At 40.5% G+C, this 21,008-nt stretch overlaps 1 protein-coding gene across 2 annotated transcripts in view; it reads left to right on the forward strand.

Annotated features, from left to right (window-relative positions):
• The window catches only part of arid3c (AT rich interactive domain 3C (BRIGHT-like)), an 87,629-nt gene that overhangs the window by 48,604 nt on the left and 18,017 nt on the right, over window positions 1–21,008 (forward strand). For both annotated transcript variants that reach the window (XM_039803625.1, XM_039803627.1), the window contains exon 3: window positions 14,432–14,504. In XM_039803625.1, coding sequence (XP_039659559.1) covers window positions 14,432–14,504 — 73 coding nt within the window. The remainder of the gene's footprint in view (window positions 1–14,431; window positions 14,505–21,008) is intronic.

The following is a 21,008-nucleotide window of genomic DNA, read 5'->3' on the forward strand; positions in this document are numbered from 1 at the left end:
CATCCTCCTTGACCTGAGTGCAGCCTTCGATACCGTGAGCCATAACATCCTGCTCACCAGACTCAAAGACCTCGGTATCGAAGGTACTGCACTCAGCTGGCTCCACTCCTACCTATCCAACAGATCCCACTCCATCTCTCTCCATAACCACACCTCCGCCACAGCCACAGTCACAGTCACAGTCACAGTCACTCAAGGTGTTCCCCAAGGCTCCGTACTCTTCATCATCTACATCCTCCCTCTTGGTCAAATACTCCACCACTTCAACCTGGACTTCCACTGCTATGCTGATGACACCCAGATCTACCTCAGCACCAAATCCCCCCACAATCCTCCCCTCTCCCTGTCTGTCAGCTATTAAAACCTGGATGCAACACAACTTCCTCAAACTCAACAGCGATAAAACAGAATTCCTCCTCATAGGCTCCAAATCCACACTCAGCAAAACCAATAACCCCACTCTCACCATCGACGGCACCATTGACTCCCCATCTCCCCAGGCCCGCAACCTTGGCGTTATCTTTGATTCTACCCTCTCCCTTGAGTCTCACATCCGTCAAGTCATTAAAACCTCCTTCTTTCACCTTCGCAACATCGCCAAAATCAGACCCTCTCTCACACCCCCCGCTGCTGAAAGACTCATTCACGCCTTCATCTCCTCCCAACTGGACTACTGCAACTCACTTCTCCTCGGCATCAGCTCTACCAACATCAAGCGACTCCAAAATGCAGCCGCCCGACTCATAACCCGCTCCCTCCAAATCCTGGCACCACATCACTCCAGTCCTAAAACAACTCCACTGGCTTCCTATCTCCCACCGGATCACCTACAAAATCCTGATCCTCACCTACTAAGCCCTCCACCATCTGGCCCCCTCATTCCTCACTGACCTCCTCTCCCTGTACAAACCCTCACGGTCCCTCAGATCCACCTCAGCTGGTCTCCTCTCCATCCCAAAATCCAACCTACGCAGTTTTGGGGACAGAGCATTCTCCAGGGCAGCTCCCAGGCTCTGGAACACCCTCCCCCAAGAGATCCGCACCTCTGAGTCCCTCACCATCTTCCAGTCCCATCTCAAGACCCATCTCTTCACCTCTGCCTATCCGTAGCCCCACGCCCCCCTCCCTTTCCATCTGTGCCTGAATCGTGTTTTGTTTTGTTTGTTTTGTTCTGATTTTGTAATCTACCTCCCCTGTAAAGCGACTTTGAGTCTATGAAAAGCGCTTTATAAATTCAATTCATTATTATTATTATTATTATTAATAATTTTTACACTTTGCAAAGTCATCCAGTGGGCCTGATTGGACCCTTTGGGCCAGTTCTGGCCCACTGGCCGTATGTTTGACACCCCTGGTATACAGGTAGGATGAGCTGCATATCAAGTGTATGTACTTATTCCATATTAAAGGCAACCTTTATTTTTGCAGCAACTTTTATGCAAAATGGAAATTATAGCGTGTGTTTTACATAATCATACAGGCACCACAAATCCAAACGGATTAATAATAAAAACAAGTTAATAATTAGAATAAAATCAGCTTGATTGGGGATTGTGTAGTGGGCAGTTTGCTGCAGAGTGGAGAGGGATGAGCCACTGATCAGTGAATTGAGCATGACCTCAGTGTGTCAGCAGATCGTGTAACATGGAGCAGCTTCCAGCCACCCGCTGCTGTATTGTGTTGGACACACTGCCTGCTGCTCATTGACTGTTCATGCTGAGCCTGCAGTTACACTCTGGCTCTCACCACCACTGTTTGTGGGGGGGCATTTCTTTTACATTTCTGGCCCTCATTGTGATCTTCTTTATCCCAAAAACCTCAATCTTTGTACTTTTCAGTCATGGTTTACAGTGTTTGTTTGCATCTAAATGCAGTAAAAAAAATTACGCAAATTTCCAAAAAGTCAGCAAAAGAATATACAAATAAGCGTGCTCCCTTTATTTATGGTTGTTGCAGAGTGTTTATTATTGCAGAGTGAAACAGGCCTTTATTTGAACGGGCCCGTATTAGAGATGTCACTTAATTTAGATTTTTTAAAGTAATATTTTGTTATATTTAGGGCAGATGCTCCCATTCTAATTAGCTATTGATGCTGTTTGCTGTGAATAAATCATCCATGTTTTCTTGTGTTGATAAATTCAGTGTAATGTACATTTCCACAGCATTAGTTACATCAGTACAACAGAGCTGTGTCACACTCTCCGCTCTGCTGCTCTCACTTTCTTTCACTAATTATTTCCAGTAGCTTCACCTTGCTGTTTCTTTGACGGATGTTAAGTGACCGTCAATGAAATCAAATACTTCCTGTACAGATGTTTCAGATTAAAAGCCTGCCAGTAGTTTTCCTTCCTGATAGGCTCTAAATGTGAATTAAAATTAAAGTCTCTACACATCAAGTGATAGTCTCATCTGCAGCTGTCATTTCGTATGGACGTTTTTGTTCTTCCAGTAAGTTGAATCCATCAGCCTTTATCACATTTTCTCTAATCAGTTCCTAAATATCTCCAACTCTGCAAAGAGTAGACACGCCTTAGCGTTATTCAGGTGTTTTTGGAAGTTCTGGCATTTTCATTCAGGATTTTGTTCACACATTTTACATAAAAGCAGTTGCATAGTTGTCATTCCACCCAAACACAGCATTTAATCAGTGGCCATGAGCTGCACAAGATTGAACCACTGACCCAGGCATTAAGATGGAAATTAGTGTTTAACTAGGCACTAAGATTTCTTACTAATTTGTGGTAGATTTGAGTGGAGGCACTGAGACATACAGGCTCAGTAATGGGTCACTGAGCTGTAAAATGGGACAGGAAGGGGCTGAGGTGGTGGTGAGGGATGTTGCACACCTGTTTGGCCATAAAAATCTATTTTTGATGACAATGCAGGGCATGGTAGTTTTCATGTGGGGAAATAAGCTACTAAAAGCTTTTCGGAGGGGGCCCGATAATAATAATCATACAATAGAGAATACACAGACACTAAAAACTAAATTCACAATACACTCAACACAGACAAATACCACAGAATACAATTGATCCAAGTACAAATATAACACAGAATATTCAACAATCAATGTTACAGTATAAGCAATTTTTACTTCAGACTTTTCTTGAAGATGGAGACTGACTCAACAGATATTTGTATTAATCCGAATGAATACATTTGCATATAGTTGTGTCTGTAAATTCTCTGGATAGGGTTTTGGTGAGGTCATCAGTTGAGCACTAGTGTACTGTGTGTGTGTGTGTGTGTGTGTGTGTGTGTGTGTGTGTGTGTGTGTGTGTGTGTGTGTGTGTGTGTGTGTGTGTGTGTGTGTGTGTGTGTGTGTGGGCTGGGCGTTGGCTGTGTTTCTGCACAGCTGTTTTCTCTCATGTGATAATCTCATGGACCAATAGACAGACTTTACAGGAGCTTATCTTACTGTGACTAACCTTTTCAGTCCTGATTTTTATTCCTTGTATTATTGTCCAAAAATGGATGTGGTCTTGGATAGTGGGCACGCACACACACACACACACACACACACACACACACACACACACACACACACACAAACACACACAGGAAATATCCAACAAACTGGTGTTGATTTATACATTTGAAGAATGGCCTTTACCTCTTTGTGCAAAGAAACTCTTGTGTTGTTTTTACTTTTTTATTTTATCTTTGGGCTTTCAGATTTTTATTTTCAGTATGATTCAAACTGGAACAATTGTGAGTGAAATACAGCACTGAAAATCCCCCTTGTCTTATATTTTTTAAGTAACCTGTGATTTTGTAGTAAACACTGTTGAGTATGTTTCTTCTATCTTACAGTCAACAGTGCTCTAGGCAAATCTTAAATAAGATGCTGTGTGTGTTGTAGGCCATTGTGCTTTTGTACACTAATTCATTAGTCATTAGGGTTAGAGTGTTGCAGTATAGGAGGACAACTGGGGCTTTCAGCTTCCTTTTGTCCCAGCGCCACCTTGTTGGATAATTTGGCCGTGGAGATAAACCATCACAGTGAAGTTATCTGCTGAGAGGCACTGAGATACTATGAGTTAGCTGCTGAACACTGTGAACTACATCATACCAATTGTTGTATATAAGTTTTCATACGATATCATACGAACCTGTTCATGAGAATGCAAGTGTTTGCTGTTGCTTTACTGTTTTATATGTTATTGTTAGACATACTGATTGTAAAACAATGACTGACAAACATTTGTGAACGCTCCCAATATGAAGGTCTGTTATTGTTACGGACACCTTTAGGCAGAAATGGAAACAATGCATTGCTGTTGACCCGGCTGCTCACCCACTGTCTGTGCTTTTTGTAAGGTAGTAATTAGTCATTCGTTTGGAACTCAATAATACATTTATTTTGGGAAATGCACCATGTCAGCACAGTATAAACTAAATAATAAAGTACTTTAAAATAGACTCAGGGCCCCTTATGTAATATAAAACCCTGGTAATCCAAGTTTCACCTCAAGGCCACTAAGCTACCAGTCCCTACTGTGATTTAGTTGTGCTTTTTGTACTACTAAACACAAGGTGGAAGAACACACCATTATTGTGGCCAGCATGAGTGTGGTCACATCTGAAGAATGTCTTTTCCCCAGAAAGCAGATGCACTGTTGCATATTAATATTACAGCAGCAGAATAGATCAGAAGGACAAGACTCTGTTGATAAAAGGATGGGAGGGACAGCGTGGTGATGTGGTGTCTGCAGTGATTTACTGCTCCTTGTATCCGTCGTTTTGGCTGCAGGCCACGGTGGCCTTTGAAGTGGCCCAGATGAAGGAGAGCAGTGTGCTCTGAGACATGGCGAAGCTGCTTCTAACGGCTGTGGTCATTGTGTTCCAGCACCGAGGCGCTGGTGGACACGTTGGCTCTTTTACCTCCAGCTCTGCTACTGCAGGTGTTCCTCACACACACACACACACACACACACACACACACACACACACACACACACACACACACACACACACACACACACACACACACACACACAAACACACACACACAAACACAATTCCAATTCCAAATGTTTGCTGTTCAACTAATTGTCTCAGAAATAATTGGAATTAACAACATAATTGTCTCTTTCAGTCAAATTTAAAAAGATCATCAATCTATTACTTTTATAAACAAATTAAAGTTTTGAATGAATTCCAGATACATCTTTTGGTTACATCACTGTCATGTGACACAGATACTGTAATGTATTAACACAAATACACAGCCTGTATCCTGTATCCCCCTTTGATATTTTTGTTGCTATGAACGTGTATAGGTAAACTTGAGAGGAGCAGCCTGGGCTGTAGTCAAATCCACCTTTGTCAAGACAAGTCCAAGACCAGGACTAATCGAGACTTGGTCAAGACAGAGTCCAAAGAGGTCCAAGTCCAAGTCAAGACTTAGTCCAAATGACAGACAGTCAAGAGAAGAATTCATAGTACAAAGTGCTCACTGACATTGTGTCTGTGACCAAAATGAAAATTATTGATACCTGATATCCTGATGATGATACCTGGAGGTATAGTTTTGTTTTGAAGGAGGAAGTTACTTTAGAAAAAAAGCATATAGTGCTGGACTCAGTCGAGACCAACTAGAATATTTGACGAGTCCAATGGCCGAGTGCGAGACAAGTCCGAGTCCAAATACCAACCAGTCCAAGAGAAGTCTGAGACAACAGAAAAACGTCTCGAGTCTGGACTCAAGTCCAAAGCCGGACTTAAATACTACAGCCCTGGGAGCAACTACAACATCAGATAAGATGGTGGACAGCCAACCTTAACCCTGCACTCGTCTTACTATAAACACCAAAAGAAGATCAATAGAAAATTCTAATATGAGTCGTTTTCGCTATTTCATTCGGAGGACCTGTTGGAAATACGCGCAATGGTGATTTGTTGTGTTTGATTGGTTTATGGTATACTTTATTTGAAATGTTGTCTTCAAACTGTCTGGCTGAGAGTGCGAGGTGCTCAGACAAAGACGGTAGTGCACACTGTAGCAGTTAGCACCAGGACTTATCATATTGAAGGAGTCCTCAGTGTTGGAGGCTCTGATATCTAACATGGATTTCCTTGGAGGAGCACAGGCCTCAGGATTATCCTTCTGATACCTCTTTCTCTCAGTGATTGATGACAGGCAATAAGGTGGAAAGATCATGGGAATCCTTTAGGCCAGTTTGTCTCATTGTACTAAACCTGCTGCTTTGTCATTTATATCATATCCAATTTACTGGGATCTTTGTGTCCTAGCCTGTACAGCAAGGGGCGAAGGTAGTATTGTCTGACTTGGCACGATTAACCTGGAATCCTGTGAAATCAACAAAATGTACCAAACTTGTACAACATAAATAAGAGCTGTAACCAAGCTTTAAGTCCACTCTTGAGACAACACAGAGACCAGTTTATGAAATCAGTGTGGAGCTCACAATCTTCAGATTGAAAAACTGCTCTCACTGTTTCACACAGCTGTTTGAGCTGTTGAGATTCTGCAGCGGACACTGTAGCATTTGAAATAATCCTATCTGAGACAGATCTTTTGTTAGCCTGTGTCCTTTACTGCTCAGCTTTCTATTCAAAGGTTTAGGCCTTAGGTTTCCAATAAGTCCTCATCATTGAAACCATTATGAAATCATTATAAATCCTAAACATATTGTTTGAAAATACTTCCAATAAAGGAAGCCCAATATCCTAGAAATGACATCAATATTGGATGATTTATGCTTTATCAGAAGTGTCTTTATTTTCAATATTTTTAAAAAGCTTAAATGGTGAGTACTTAATGGATGGTCATCACATTTACAGCAGTACCACTCACGATTCAGCCCTCACTTTCTCTGGCACTTCCACATCGAGCCGAGCTCTCAATTCTTGGGTGGCAGATACATTTCATTTAATATTTACAGTATACTCATTCAGTTTTTGTTCATAATGAACTGTCATACCTTGACTGTGTGTGTGTGTGTGTGTGTGTGTGTGTGTGTGTGTGTGTGTGTGTGTGTGTGTGTGTGTGTGTGTGTGTGTGTGTGTGTGTGTGTGTGTGTGTGTGTTTGTGTGTGTGAGAGAGACAGAGAGAGAGAGACGGAAAAGCACTAGCAGAGTGTGTTAGTGGTGGCACTTAGCCAACTGGAAGGTTGCCAGCCTAACCTCTTACACACACACACACACACACACACGTGCACACACTCAACACTTACATATTTTGACATTTACAGAAGCCAGCTGGGATTAGAAATGATAAAATCAACATTCTCATCTCATTAGGTTTTTCTGAGATGGTAGTCCTAACCTGACTTAGGTCAAACTCAAACACACTGTATGATAATAAATCTGATTTCATGTCTTGTCATTTTTACATAGTAAATCAGAATTGAGATTATGTCATGTCAATGTTATGGCTTAGTATGTCAGAAATATGAGTTATATAGTCAGTGATATACATTCAATGTGTTTCCCTTCTGTGTGAGTCTTCACTGGATATGATGCGTGCCTGGATGTGAAACAGGGTGCAGGATGTAGTAGGAACGGTAGAGACATGTTCCTGCCAAAATCCAGCAAATGTCCCTGAATTGTCCCTAGCAATATTTTTGCTAAAATAATTCACTGTTGTGCATCACTGGATGAGAAATAGTTTCTATTGCTGTTTGTTTGCTGTGTTCCTGCCTCCTTCCATGCAGCAGTATGATGCTGGAGTGCAGAGAGCACCTTCTTTGAAAACATTCATGTGGACAAAAAGCCACATGCAGAGCATCCCAACGCCGGTTCTGTGTTTGTCAGACGGTCTGAATAACGTAACGAACAGCAGACTGTAGCCCATGTAGCCCCTAAGTTTTTTTTTAAATATTGTGACTTTATCCTCATTGAATTTCTGTAGTATTACGACTTTTCTCAAAATATTAAGACTTCACAATCCCAGAGATATATTTTGAATGTGCAGAACGTTTTGAACATTAGCCAACTTATTGTTAAGACTTACCTGAGAACAGGGGTCACATGCACATTTAAAGAGCTTTCTTCCCCAAGCAAATGACAAAAAAAGGAGAAGAGTAAGTCATGCCTACATGTGTGTTGGCTCAGCAGAGATAACTTAAATATTTGAAAGCAATACAGAATATCTGAGAGCCTTATTCCATTATATTACATCATGTTTTTATATTTTGAATTGTCTCCTGTGTTTATTACTTCCTATGAAGACATTTTCAACATTAATTGGTGCAAAACAAAATGTAATATTTTAACATTTTCTGGAGGAAGACCCCTGCTTAATATATAACCCTAACCCAATGTAGAATTGAAACGAAACCTAGGAGCACATCATCTGATAGGACTTATCGGCGACAGCAACAACATTGCCGACCGTTTTCTTTACTGAAACAATGTGACGCAGTGAATCATCTCACAGTTGGTTTGGCTGCTCTGAAAACAGATACCAGTTCTTCTTCTTCTTCTGTTGTATTTCTGACAGAGAAGATTCTCCGGTGTGTTTTCTGCCGTTAATACAGTTTCACTTAATAAATTAATGTCTCTAAATTCTGACTTTCATCAATCAAAATCATGAGATAGTGTCTTCTGATTACAACTTTGTACCTCATCATTTTAAAAGCTCCTAATGTTGCTGTTGTTGTAGTCTATATCCTTTGCAGTCCACTTTTGGGATCGCTCTGGTGCTGCAGGAAAATTTTCCATTTCCTTCCGCTTTCTTTGTGTTGGAATTGTAAATTCGGGGGATTTGTGAGGACTATGGTTAACTGCTCCTCAGATCTCTGCAGGGTAAATCCAGACAGCTAGCTAGACTATCTGTCCAATCGGAGTTTTCTCTTGCACGACTATTTAGCAGCGGCTCTGTGCGGAGTTTAGCACCGCCCATGACGATTCTGATTGGTTTAAAGAAATGCCAAAAAACCAGAGCATGTTTTCCTCCCATTCCTGAATGCTATGTGGAGTAGCCAGACCCTCCTTCAGAGTGCTTTGGAGGAGGGTCTGGCAAAGCGAGACTACTGTTGTTGCTACCTTGCATCTCAATTCCATGCTCTCACTAAAAGCATCTTTCAGGACATCTAAGTAAAATTGTAGTTTTGTTCTCTCTGCTTTTTCCAAATGACTCTTTCATTTCTTCGTAGAGTTTTGAAGTGCTTTGTCATCAGTGTTGAACTCATTTAAAAAAGCAAACATATCCGAGGAGAGATGAACATACAGTATATATTAAAAAACTAACTGGGGGTGTATGAGAAAATCTGGAAACCATTGGACCAATATATAAAAGAAAGGAGACATAGGGGAGCTTCTACAGAGGGAATATGTGGGACAGCATACCTACAATTAAATAAGTTGTGAACCACAGAAGAGGAAAGGACTAAGGCAAGGGGGGTGGCAGAGCAATTTATTTTTGTATTTGTGCATATTGTAGCTTTGCATGTGATACTGTCATATAGTTTGCTTTTTGTTTTGTTTTTTAGGTTCTTGTAATACGGCCGTTGTTGGGAGAGGGATTTTGTTGTGGGCTGGGACAGGGGGGTGGGCGGTGCTTGTTAATAATTGTAATATTGATAATTCAATGCAAACATATGAGAAAGACACCTTAAAATAACTGCAGCAACCACACCAGTTTCACAGAACAGACCTTGAGTTCGAGATAGGGTTCCGGTGAAAGGAGAAAGGCCAGGAGGCATTTCCAAGTTCAATGGCAGCAGGCTTCCCTGAGCTGACCCCGCTGACTGACAGGCGGAGAGGGAGCCTGCAGGTTCAGCTGAACCCGGTGTCCTTCAGCCTGCCTCAGCCTGTCTGTCTGCTCAGTCCTTCAGCCTGCCTCAGCCTGTCTGTCTGCTCATTTACTTCACACAGAGCGGGAAAACAAAAACAAAGCAGTGTTCAAACAGACAGGAATGCTGCCCGCCTACTTTTCTCTTTGCTTCGGAGCCGGCTGCAGGAAACCTTGACAAGTGCAGTAGTGGAAGAAGTATTTAAAAGTAAAAGTAGTAATACCACACTTTAAAAGTACTCTGTTACAAGTTAAAGTCCTGCAGTGAAAATATTCCTTCAGTAAAAGTGTGTAAGTATCATCAGGAGAGTGTAGTTAAAGTATCCTCCCATTGTAGAAAGAGTAAAGGATCCAACCAGTTGTGTGTTTAATGGTCTCATTATCTCAGCTGGACTTGTAGCCGTTATATTGTTGGCTAATTTACTTTAGAATCAAACATCAGATTTTATAAACTACATGTGTTCTGTGTGCAGGAATCTTAATGTGTAAAGTAACTAGTAACTAAAGCTGTAACAGATGAATGTAGTGGAGTAAAAAGTACAATATTTCTCTCTGAAATGTAGCGGAGTAGAAGTAGAAAGTGGCATGAAAAGAAAAGACTCAAGTAAAGTACAAGTACTTTAACATTTGGACAGAAGTACAGTACTGGAGTAAATGTACTTAGTTACATTCCTCCACTGGACAAGTTAAGGAACTGTGTATTTGAATGATTTTAACACGAGAAGATTAAATGTTTCATTTCATACACGTTCAGTCTGTGCAGGCAGTCTATGAACCATTTATAAACCATTTATAAAATGCAATCAGTCCTTCTGTGCAGAGAGTGAATACATGTACCAGGAGCATGTCTCTGCGTTCTGTTACCTGTTTACCTGGCTGGTAAAGGAACAGTATAGTAGTACAATGTTTTACTCTGAAGTAGAAGTACACAGGGAGGCAGTAGTATACAGTTGAGTTGCTTTGGGGTCCTTCTGTAAGTACTTTTGGGGTAGAATGGTTCTGGAGAAAGCTGCAAGCAGCAATAGCACAGGCCAAGCGTTTTGAACGGGCACTGCACTAGTTAATAACAATCCGTAGGATACTTAGCTTTATATCCTAATGCTTTCTGTAATAGTATGTTTTTAAATTATAGTAAAAAAAGGATGTTAAACTTAATTTCCTCTTTGGGAATGATTTCATCGTTTATAGTCATATGTATTGAAGCCAACTGTCAACATCTTTGGAGAGTTAAGGGATTTAATTATAAAAATGAATATTTTATATTCATTTTACTGTGTACTTGTGCGTGCTGGTTGGTGTGTGTGTGTGTGTGTGTGCGTGCGTGTGCGTGTGCATGTTAACATGTGTGTTATTGCCTCTATGAGCAAATGCTCATCATTGTCTCTGCATATATGCCTTTGCACTCCATGGGCCTCACAATTGATCCCGCGGCATTGTCATCCGCTGTGCATTTGTGCACTTAACATTTTTGCAATGGCTTGCTGTTCCTTTACCTTTCGATATTCCCTCCACCACGGACTGCCTGCAGCGCAGCACTCACAGTGCACTCACACCCCCCGACACACACAGACACACACACACACACACACACACACACACACACACACACACACACACACACCCTACAGTTTCCTCCTGAGTGCTGACCTGTCTGCTCCTTTAATACTGGTGACAGCTAATACACTTCTAAATGATCAGTTATTATCTCTGGGGCCTCGTCCACAGGGCCCCACTGATTCCAAAGGTCATGCCTCTGTCTTCCAGTATTGATTAAGTGGACCTGTTAACGTGGCTCTGGGCCTTACTGAAAGTGAACATTGTCACTAACATATTTCCATCAGTAGTATCTGGATGGAGAGGCCCATTTAAAAGCCTGTCTGACATCGCCGCTGCCCCAGTGAATAGGGCAGGATGAGGAGCATAATGGGTATGCCAATAAGGAAACTAGTGCTACTAAAATATACACAGGGCCCCAGGCTGACAGACACAAGGAGATATCCTGCTGAGATATTATAGGGTTGTATTCTCAGTCTTTATATTGACCTTGTTTTTTTCAAATAAAGAAAATATGACTGAGCGGCCAGAAGAGCTCAACACAGTGCAACTGAAGATAAGAAAAGATCTTCACCACTTTGACAACAATTTCAACAATTTAGTGTTGCATTCCGTAATTATACATAATGCACACATATTACAGATGTTCCAGCACAAATACATGGCACGGACAGGAACTACAAAAACAAAAAAAGACTAAAATAATATTTTTTTATTTGTGTTTATTTGTGTATGCAAAAATGCCGTTTGATTGAGTTTCCTCTTAGCAAAGTGCTCTGGGTGAATTTACACTGGGCTTTTATTGTGAAGGATAGACACGGAAGATGTTATGGCAGTACTTTTTTAGTAGTTTATTTACTGTTTATTAATATCCAATATCCTACGCTGTCCAAACTGCTCCGAATTTGTGAAGAAAACCCACTGAACATAGGCTGACTGGCTTAAAGATAGCCATCCACAGTTCATTCTAAGGATTCACTGTATCACATGTACGTATGTTTAACATTAAAACATGATTAATAAAATCATGCCAGCAATTATTATTTTAATACCTTAGTATTCTATGCAAAAAAAAAAAAAAGAGGTATATAAAGGCTTTGGGCCGCTCTACACGTTATTGTAGGCCCAGTTAATTTTTGTACAATTAAATAAAATTTTTGTACAATTAAATAAAATTTTTGCGATGTGGTAGGGGGCCCCTGCATCGTCTCTCTTTCAGTTAAGGGGTCCTTGGCCTAAACACGTTGAAGACCACTGTTCTATTAGATAGATAACATTTACCTTTTATTGTTTTTCTGAAAAAATAGCCAGATAATGACCATGTGCATGAGACAAACAGACAAACAGAGAAAAAGTTGAAACTGTCGTACTGTAGAATACAATACGATACAAAGAGCAAGTGAAGTTGGGTGCCAGTAAAAGGCCAGCGGAGGTGTAAATACAGTGGCAGTGTGTCATTTTTGTCGAGGTTGTGTTTTTGCTGATCGGGCAGCACGGTGCAAAGTGGGTGTAAATGTGACATGATATAGAATGTGTGAATTCTGCCTTTGCAGCACAATTTTCATGTTCAACTAACAGACTCATCATAGATTGAAATCTCCATCACAATAGTCTGTGATCCGTTATTTCAGCTGGGCATCTTTAAAACTGTTGTGGTGTTACCTTGATTTCAGTTTCATAAAACGAGGTGTAAAAAATATTAAAAGCACCTTGCACTTTGAATGAATTACCTTCACCATTCTTTTTTTTATATTATGACAGGACAGATGTTACAGAACTTTATCACTTTCCATTCACAATTATTTTCCTTGTCCCCAATTTTCTTTTTAAACAACACAAAACAGCAGCAGCCCCTTAAACTACAGCAGAGGGATTCCAAATCCAAATCCAAATTCCAGATCCTAATTTATTCATAAAGCATATTTAAAAACAACAGTTGACCAAAGTGCTGTACAATAAACAAAACACAGAAAGAACACAAAAACAACAAAAGACAAAAGTTAATCAGCAAAATGACAATATAGGAAGATAACTATTTGTAGTTTGTTAAAAGCCTGAGAATAACTATATATAAATGTATAAATGTACGACAGAGGGATTAACAATAGATACCAGACTACTACATAAACACTGTCCCTCTTTGATTCCATTAACTCAGGCTGCACCTGTCGGCCACTCGATACAATTTCAAAGTGAGATACAGCTGTGGGCAACTCAGAGCCAACATGACAGGACTTGAGCATTCTGTATGTTGGTGCACAGCTTCTTGAAGGGGTTGAATATGAAAAGCTGACGCGATGGGCATTTGGTCCGAGCTGACAAAGACATACCTCTCTGAGGCGCCCAGATGTGGAAAAGCTATTCCTGTCCAAAAAGCCTTTTCCTGATATTGTTCTAGCAGCAGAGCGGCCCGGAGTCTTTGTGTTTCTGACATCGTCTCCGAGGAACTCATTTTCCTCGTCTGCGTCGACCATCATCCTCAACTGTTCACCTACTTACACTGTAAAAAATAGTAATATTCTGGCAGCTGGGGCACCAAAAAAACCTGGTAAAATAACAGAAAATAAAATACCGTTATTTTCCGTAATTAAAATACAGTGCATAGCTTCAATTTCCAATTAAATTGTGTGTATTTCTTGTCTTTGTAATGTTTAATGAAGGATATTTACACCTGTTAAAACTATTTTCTCTATTCACAAATTTTACCTAACTTAAGAAATCTATTTACAATATTAAACTTGAATTTAACAGTTTGATTTATTAGAGATGAAATATTTGTGAAATTATGATAAATGATTATTTTGCAAATGTATTTTAAAATTATTTTTATGTGCAAACAAATGAAATTTCTTTAAAAAAAAATAATTGTATGGTTATTAACAGTTACAGGTTTTCAATGTTCTTTTACCATAGACATGGCAAGTCAGTCTATTTTTGTAATTCTTAAAATATTTATTTAATATTAATTTTTTTAAATACAGAAACAATCTGTAAAACAAAATGGAATAATTACTTTTTTTTTAAGTGTACCACTCATCCCACATGTCCTTGATTTTCTTTGGTGAAAATGTTTAATACATTTTGAACAGATTTTGTTCTTTCTGTCTTTTTCAGCTGTATGAATTGGATGATGATGAGAAGCGCAAAGAGTTTCTTGATGACCTTTTTACTTTCATGCAGAAACGAGGTAAGTACTTTCCACTTTTACCAAACCATTTCTTCACAATACAACCTTTAAAAGTAGTTTTTTTTCCCTGTATTCTCTAATATGTAAATCAATCAATCAGCTGATAACCAGTCACACTTTACAAGCCCATGGACTCCAGTGTTTCCAAAAGTTGGCTATATATTTGGACAGATTTGTGGTGTTTGACTCTTTAACCTTTTTAAATGTTTTTATGTCCTTGGTGTTTTCATATGCTTGTTTTTTAAATACAGGGTTCAAAATTAGCAGCATCTACCAGCCAAATGCTGGTAAAATATGCAAGTGGTTGGTAGATTTGCTTCACTCACCAGCCAAAAAATCCCAATTGTTATGTATTGAGTGGCTTTTAAAAATGTAATTATTAAAAAAATGAATCTCACCTGTCTTTCTATTTTCTTCTATTTTTGTACCTGTTGCCTTGATCTTATTGTGCAAAAATAAATACTACTAATACCTGTCCTTTACAGGCACATGTTCCATGTATAAAATGCTTTGATACATTTCAGTAATTGGTAACTAATTATGGTAACAGCCATACCAGAGCTCACTTTGTGTGTTCAAAGTTTTGATTTGATTTTTTTTTTATTATTAGGCTCTCTGTATTTCACAAAAGAAAAAAAGAAACAGACTTTGTGTGACCTGCAGGTTGAGAAACCTTAGACGCCATTCACCCTGATCTCTAGAGGTCCAGGGAAGTGTATCCCCGTTCCAAAGAGGCACAGTAAAAATATTTAAGGCTCCATCTCCACCGCTCCGTTTTGGTTTTTAAGTGTTTGAGCCCAAAGTGATCTCGGTGTTTTTATGTCCAGTAGAAGAACTAATCTCTGTTTAAACTAACACTCCCAAACCAAAATACTGTATCTCATCAAAATCCTGGTATACTGGACATAAACAGGAGGCAGCGTGGAGACTCCGCCCACTGCTAGTAGTTACCATGGTAACGTTTGTTGCTTTAGTCTCAGAGAACGAGACGTTGTGACCGATAAGACCCAATCAGGAGGAGTCACTGTGTCGGTGTCACAAGTGTTTCCTAATGTCTCCGGTTTAGGGGCTCGGATACACCAGAGCAGGGGGGATGAGAAGGGGAAGCAGGAAGCAGGGGGAATGGGAGGCGGAAACGGCAGGGGGAATGGGAGGGGGAACGCCATGGAGCAGGGGGAATGAGAGGGGGAAGCCAGAGCAGGGGGATGAGGGGGGAAGCCGGGGGGGGAGGAGGGGAAAGCCTGGAGAGCAGGGGAATGAGAGGAAGCTGAAACAGGGGGAATGAGGAGGGGAGTGCCAGTACAGGGGGAATGAGAGGGGAAACGCCGGAGCAGGGGGGAATGAGGGGGGGCAAACACAAGAGCAGGGGGAATGATAGGGGAAAACGCTAAGAGCAGGAGGAATGAGAGGGTAGTAAATGCCAGAACAGGGGGAATGAGAGGGGGAAACACCAGAACAGGAGGAATGAGAAGGGAAACATGAGCAGGGAATGGGGAGGGGAAACACCAGAGCAGGGGGAATGAGATGGGGAAACACCAGAGCAGGAGGAATGAGAGGGGAGAACCTGAGCAAGGGGAATGAGAGGGGGAAACGCCTGAGCAAGGGGAATGAGAGGGGGAAATGCCAGAGCAGGGGGAATGAGAGGGGAAATGCCAGAGCAGGGGGAATCAGAGGGGGAAACACCAGAGCAGGGGGAATGAGAGGGGGAAATGCCAGAGCAGGGGGAATCAGAGGGGGAAACACCAGAGCAGGGGGAATGAGACGCAAAAACCCAGAGCAGGGGGAATGAGAGGGGGAAACGACAGAGCAGGGGAATGAGAGGGGGAAACACCAGAGCAAGGGGGAATGAGAGGGGCAAACACAAGAGCAGGGGGAATGATAGGGGAAAACGCTAGAGCAGGAGGAATGAGAGGGGTAAATGCCAGAACAGGGGGAATGAGAAGGGGAAACACCAGAACAGGAGGAATGAGAAGGGGAAACACCAGAACAGGAGGAATGAGAAGGGGAAACACCAGAGCAGGGGGAATGAGAGGGGAAAACGCCAGAGCAGGGGGAATGAGAGGGGAAAACCCCAGATCAGGGGGAATGAGAGGGGGAAACGCCAGAGCAGGGGGAATGAGAGGGGAAAGCCAGAGCAGAGGGAATGAGAGGGGAAAACCCCAGAGCAGGGGGAATGAGAGGGGGAACCGTAGCAGAAGATATTCCTTTTTTTTTTTTTTTAACGTAGCAATGTAACTGTAGCCTAAATCTCTGTGACCTGCTGGAAGAGACGAGAACAAGTATTTGTAGCGTTCCTTTATCCCTCAGTGACCTCTGTGAGCACAGATGGGATCAGCCTCTTCTCTGGGAGACACCGTGGCATTCAGAGGCCTCCTCACAACATCATGACTTATCTGCTTTTATTGGCCACTTACAGTGGAATGGTGTGTTTGTACCATGGTGTGTGAAGATTGTGCTGGCAGCCGCTGGTTTTGTTGGGGAAATAGATCCGTGTTTAGACCCTTCCATAATATGAGGAAGTTGACCACCCAGCAGGCACTACCAGTTACAATGACTGTCTATTTTAGGAGTGCACGGTTAGCGTGCCATGCTTTTGTTATCTTGAATTCCTTGTTCTGTAAACAATGTTTTACATGTCTACAGGAACATTTGTCCTCACCTGCCTGTCCTTGACTTACAATACAATGGACTTGGAATTGAATTCTATGACATCATCTGAATTGTGTTTAAGTTTCATATCAACTTTATTATTTCCATGTTTAACCACAGCATGGTCCCATGTGCAATGTAAATGTAATTTAAAATAGAAATGTATATGGGAACATTAAATGTATTTTGCCTAGAATATATTCAATTATGATAATTTAACAGCTGAAATCCAGATCTATATCCCCAGTATTTGGATAGATCTTTATCATAGGCACAAGCATTGATGCTATCAGAGTTGGAATGCATTAAAGGTGGAAACTTGAAGATGAAACTCACACGGGCCAAATGTTACCCCCTCCGTCAAACTTCAACGTGTCAGAGAGAACCAGGGTTAATATGGAAAGATAGTGTGGCCAGTCAGCAACAATAAATCAACAAGCATTCATGCTTCATATTCTCCATATTCTGAGATTTACTCATGTGTTACACTGTATGTTATTAACAATTTTGTTGAGAGTGCGAGTGAAATTGTCGGAGTAAATACCAGTTATTATGTCTTTAGTTGCTTGTATTTTAACATAACATGTTATTTGCCAGCTGCAGTGTATACTGTACACATGTAACTAATGTGTTTCAGTGTAAAAGAAAGAACACAAATCGATGTTTTAGATTTGACACATCACTGTAAGGCTGGGCAATATGTGGATAACAATATATCAAAATCAATATATGTTTCAGATATCGCCTTCAATTTGGATATCGTAATATATAAGTGTTGTCTTTTCCTGGTTTTAAAGGCTGCATTACAGTAAGTGATGTACTTACCAGACTTATTATGGAGCTTACCCACTGCTAGTACCAGCTTTACTTGGCTTGGCTCGGCCCGACTCAGGTGGCCCGTCCTCCATTTTCCATTGCAGATTTAGTACCGTATTTTAGTACCGCCTCATGCGTGAGGCGAGCGTGGCTGGTCGTCATAGCGACGCCGCAGGAAACTGCTGTGACCTAACGCGACACACACACAGAACGTGGAAGGTGTGTTGTTTTTGATTCTCGACATGTGGCTGCTTGCCAGAAGACACATTTAGTTTCTAAAGAAGCTGGAGGCAGCTAAACTTAAAAAAAAATGGGGGGTTTGTTCAGGACACCCCCCTCTGTCACTAGCAATGATGACGCAGTGATTAGTGACGATTCTCTCCGACCAATCAGTAGTCTGCAGGTTTTCACGTCACCTTTTCGTATCGCCTCAGCTCGCTTGGAACCTCCACGGAGGTGATACTGAAAAAAGTACCTGTTGGCAGGTACAGGGACTTTTTTTCATAATGGAAAACCAAAAAAGACGAGAAGAGTCGATGCGAGTGGAGCAGGTACCATGTCATGGAAAAACGCCATAATAAGTAGCGTTTTTATTATTTGCCTTTACCCACTTAGTCATTGTATCATACATTATTGGTGATTATTTATCAAAACTCTCATTGTGTAATATTTTGTAAAAGCACCAATAGTCAACCCTACAATATCGCTGCAATATTGACATCAATGTATTTGGTCAAGTATATCATTATGTTTAATTTTCTCCATATAACCCAGGTCCATGTCACTGTACTGTATATATGAAGGCCATGGGACTATCCCAAAAACTAGCGTCCCATTGGCCCACAGTCCAGCTGTGTGCTGTGACAGCTGGAGGAAAGCACACGTTGATGAAGTAATGATGTAGTTGGGTGGTCACTTGGATTTAGAGACAGTATGGATTGTTGTTGGAGTGTTCAATTAAAGATTGATTTTGGACTTAGTGTAGGGAGACATTGTCAGTGCAAAGCAGATCAGCAGCCGCCTATCTCCACCGCTCGCATCTGACGGCTGGGAGCAAAGTGGACTGCTCCAAATATCCCAATCAATGTTTCCTGAAAACATCACTGTCCTTCTGTAGTGACAAAGAAATGCCAGCCAGGCTGGCTCGCTGAGCACAGATCCCAGTGAAAAGTGTCAAAATAAAGTGCTCCTTTAACATTGCTGATTTATTGGCTGTCTGAATCCAGACTACAATAATACCAAAGCATTACAAAATACTAAACTGGAATGTTACTATGTTACTGTTTTGGTCCGCATTGTCAGTAAGATTGAGATGTCAAGTTTTTGTAAATTTTCGTGTTCACAGTGCATAAACTTAGCCTATTGTGTTCGTTTATACTTAAATACGTCCCCCAAAATTTAAGGACAAAATACATAAGTTGTCATGGTCTTCCAAAATGACACATATCAGGGTCTTCTGATCTGACCCCAGATCAGCAGAATGACATTGTTTGTCAGTGCCTTCAAAAATCATTACCAATGTTCATCCAATGTTGATTTTTTTATTAACCAACTGCAACTGTAACAACAATTAATTTTTCTTTTTAATATTTGTAGCAGATGTATTAAGAACAACATTGTGATATAAGGAAGAGCATTTAGCTCAGGGATGTGCTGCCTTGCGGTGCGTTTAGACAGCGAGCAGCTGAGCGTGTGCTGAAGTTGGGTGCCAGAGCGTGTGCTGCATTTAGAGTTTATGATGGTTCAGCTTTTTTAATTCACCAATCAACCTGGAGAAATGGTTCTGGAGCAACATCCTGTCTGGGACAATAAACAAAGTTAATGACTGTATTAATTGTGTCATATTGCTTATGAGATTATACTAGGTGAATATCAGCTGCCTATGGTGTACACTCTGGTGGCTCAGTGCCTTGTTGCTGCCAATCCAAAACACAGAACATGGGCATTGCTGGGTGGAAAGTCATGAAGTCATAAAATTAAACTTTAGTTAATAGTTAGTTTACTGTCAACAAACAATGAAATGATGATGTATAATGTTTGCGTATTATTAGTAATGCTATGATTGATCTTATTCTATCATTAGTTTAGTGTAATATAAAATAATTAGTTTAAAAATCTTGATATAGATAATACTTTGTCAATGGTTAATACTTGTTTTGTAAACATTATACAAATTATTTGGATGGCTAGTATAAAGTTGCAAGCAATGCTTATAATAATTAATAAGTGGTTTATAAAGCATCAAGCAATATTTATATGGCCCCATTAAATGTTTTTTTTGGTGATCGATAAAATAGATGATTATTGATTATTTGTGCTCTTATAATATCTATAAATAATGTTTAGAAAAGCTGTGCAAAGTATTTATTACCCATTAACACGGTCTTATAATCTTCAATTGCAACTTTATAAAAGCATCCAGATAATGTTTATTGACGGTTGTCAGTTAGTAATCATTTACAAATGCTTAATATAATATAAAAAATGTTTAGGATGTGTACTACAATACACTGTTAACATAACACATTATAGCATTACTAATTACTAATTACATTGTTTGTTAACAGTAAAATAACTGTTTATAAGTGATGGTTATTATAAAGTGTTACCAGCTTTGGTGTCTTGTTGTGTATGAAATGATTAGAAGCTCCCCTCAGTGTCATTTGGGTGCGAGGATGTGTGCAGCTATATTTATCCGATGTGGGAACCTGCTGATTCTCAGGATTAGGTTAATTCAAAAGAGTTTCATCAGAGGAAACAACACAAAGATCTCTTTCATAATGGATAATAAAGCATTTACGCCTTTTGATTAATCAAAACCCATTGTCATCGTGAAGACCAATTACCTATACAGTAATCTACGATTAAGTTTATTTAAAATGCAAAATCACAAGTGTCTTCTTGATGTTGAGTGCCAGGTTGTTGTAACGCACCACAGCGTCAGAGGCTGGACCTCCTCCCCTGCTGTTGCTGATGCATCGTCTGCAAACTTGGTAATGGTGTTGGAACCATGTACAGGCGTGTAGTTGTAGGTGAAGA

This window comes from Perca fluviatilis, chromosome 6 (assembly GCF_010015445.1).
Source record: "Perca fluviatilis chromosome 6, GENO_Pfluv_1.0, whole genome shotgun sequence".
NCBI classification, from domain to species: domain Eukaryota; kingdom Metazoa; phylum Chordata; class Actinopteri; order Perciformes; family Percidae; genus Perca; species Perca fluviatilis.